This window comes from Protobothrops mucrosquamatus, unplaced genomic scaffold (assembly GCF_001527695.2).
Source record: "Protobothrops mucrosquamatus isolate PMUCROS unplaced genomic scaffold, P.Mucros_1.0 scaffold7184, whole genome shotgun sequence".
Taxonomy (NCBI): domain Eukaryota; kingdom Metazoa; phylum Chordata; class Lepidosauria; order Squamata; family Viperidae; genus Protobothrops; species Protobothrops mucrosquamatus.
In genome coordinates this window covers 9,493-10,929 of record NW_015392989.1, presented here as the reverse complement: position 1 = coordinate 10,929, position 1,437 = coordinate 9,493, and the positions used below count along the sequence as shown (strand labels likewise).

The following is a 1,437-nucleotide window of genomic DNA, read 5'->3' as shown; positions in this document are numbered from 1 at the left end:
GTTACTTATATGTAAGGGTGTAGGTCTATAAATACGTTGTATATAGTATGTTTTAAATGTGTTATGTATGTGTACACTTTGAGAGGAAGCAGCTAAATTTCATTTTTAATGTGTGCCATTGTGCCCACAGGAAAAAATGACAATAAAGGTTGTCTGTCTGTCTGTCTGTCTGTCTGTCTGTCTGTCTGTCTGTCTGTCTATCTATCTATCTATCTATCTATCTATCTGTAGTTTAGGATGGAGCTTGACAGGCTGTAATCTTTTTTGGATCTAAGCCAGAGGATCCTTGATTTTGGGTTTTAGAGATAAAATTGGTCAAATTCCTCTCATCTTGACTTCTGATCCTGAAATTTTTACAGGGTGATTGGCTTGGTCTAGGAAAAAATAACATACAGTAGTTTGGTTTAAACTTACAGACCTCTTTGCAAAGTGGAAGAGACTGTAATTATTTTCCTAAACAAAGATGACCTGATTAGGAGAAGCAGGCCTTTGTTTTCTGTTGGCAGAAACATTTTAAGAAAGAGTTAATGCATTGAATAAGAACTTGCCAAACGTGACTTGCTTCTGAAGGAAGGCTGTCTCAAAAGATTCAAAGCAATCTGGCAATCTTTAAAAGTGTTTGGAACTGGAACTGCAAGACCAGTTCCTCAATCCTGGAAAGGTTAGCATTAGCTTGGGGAAGTCTCCATTATAATTTCAGAGAGAAAAGAGAAAAAGATTTTCTTCTTCTAGGTGCCAGTAGAATCCAAAACGTGGCACTTCAAATTGAATTAAATTCATAGGATGTGTGTGTATTTAAAGTTAATTCTTGCTGTGTGAATTTGCTACATCTTCTGCACTGAACAACAAAAGATTATGTTTGGATGTTGGAAAATCTGCAAGGATAAGAACACCTACTGTAGTTATAATATCTCTGCCTCTATTTTATTAACCTAATGGTAATTATATATGTATATATATATATATATCTTAAAGGACACTGGATTGTATTATGATGTCTATCTCAGGCAAGTGATAGAGGTTTTGGAGACAGACAAACATTTCAGAGAGAAACTCCAAACAGCAGACATAGAAGAAATAAAGGTAAGTATAGTAATTAGCAAATTTTAATAAAATGAAAATAATGAGCTGTGTTGTTTTATCTTCCCTGTGTTCAGTGAGGGAGAATGTAATCACTTGCTATAAATATGTCTCTGAAACAATACTAAATAAGTAGCTTCTTTTGGGGGGAAAAAAACCCCTAAAAACCAAAACCCACAATTCTCTGTTTTCAAGTAGAAAAAAAATCCACAAAAAAATAAAATTAATTATTTTGGATCCTGATTTAATTTGTGATATCGATACATCTTTTTCTCATGGAATATTTATCTGAAACTTTTCTAAGTTCTGCAATTCTACATTACCTAACTTGCGCCGATACAAATAGCAACTGGGTTC

The 1,437-nt window shown here is 34.0% G+C and overlaps 1 protein-coding gene across 1 annotated transcript in view; it reads left to right on the top strand.

The window, feature by feature from the left end:
* Positions 1–974: 974 nt before the first annotated feature.
* LOC107300473 (nucleobindin-2) overlaps positions 975–1,437 on the top strand; it is a gene marked incomplete at both ends in the record, with an annotated part of 9,225 nt that continues 8,762 nt past the window's right edge. Inside the window, 1 exon segment of the mRNA XM_015829799.1 lies at positions 975–1,107. Coding sequence (XP_015685285.1) covers positions 975–1,107 — 133 coding nt within the window.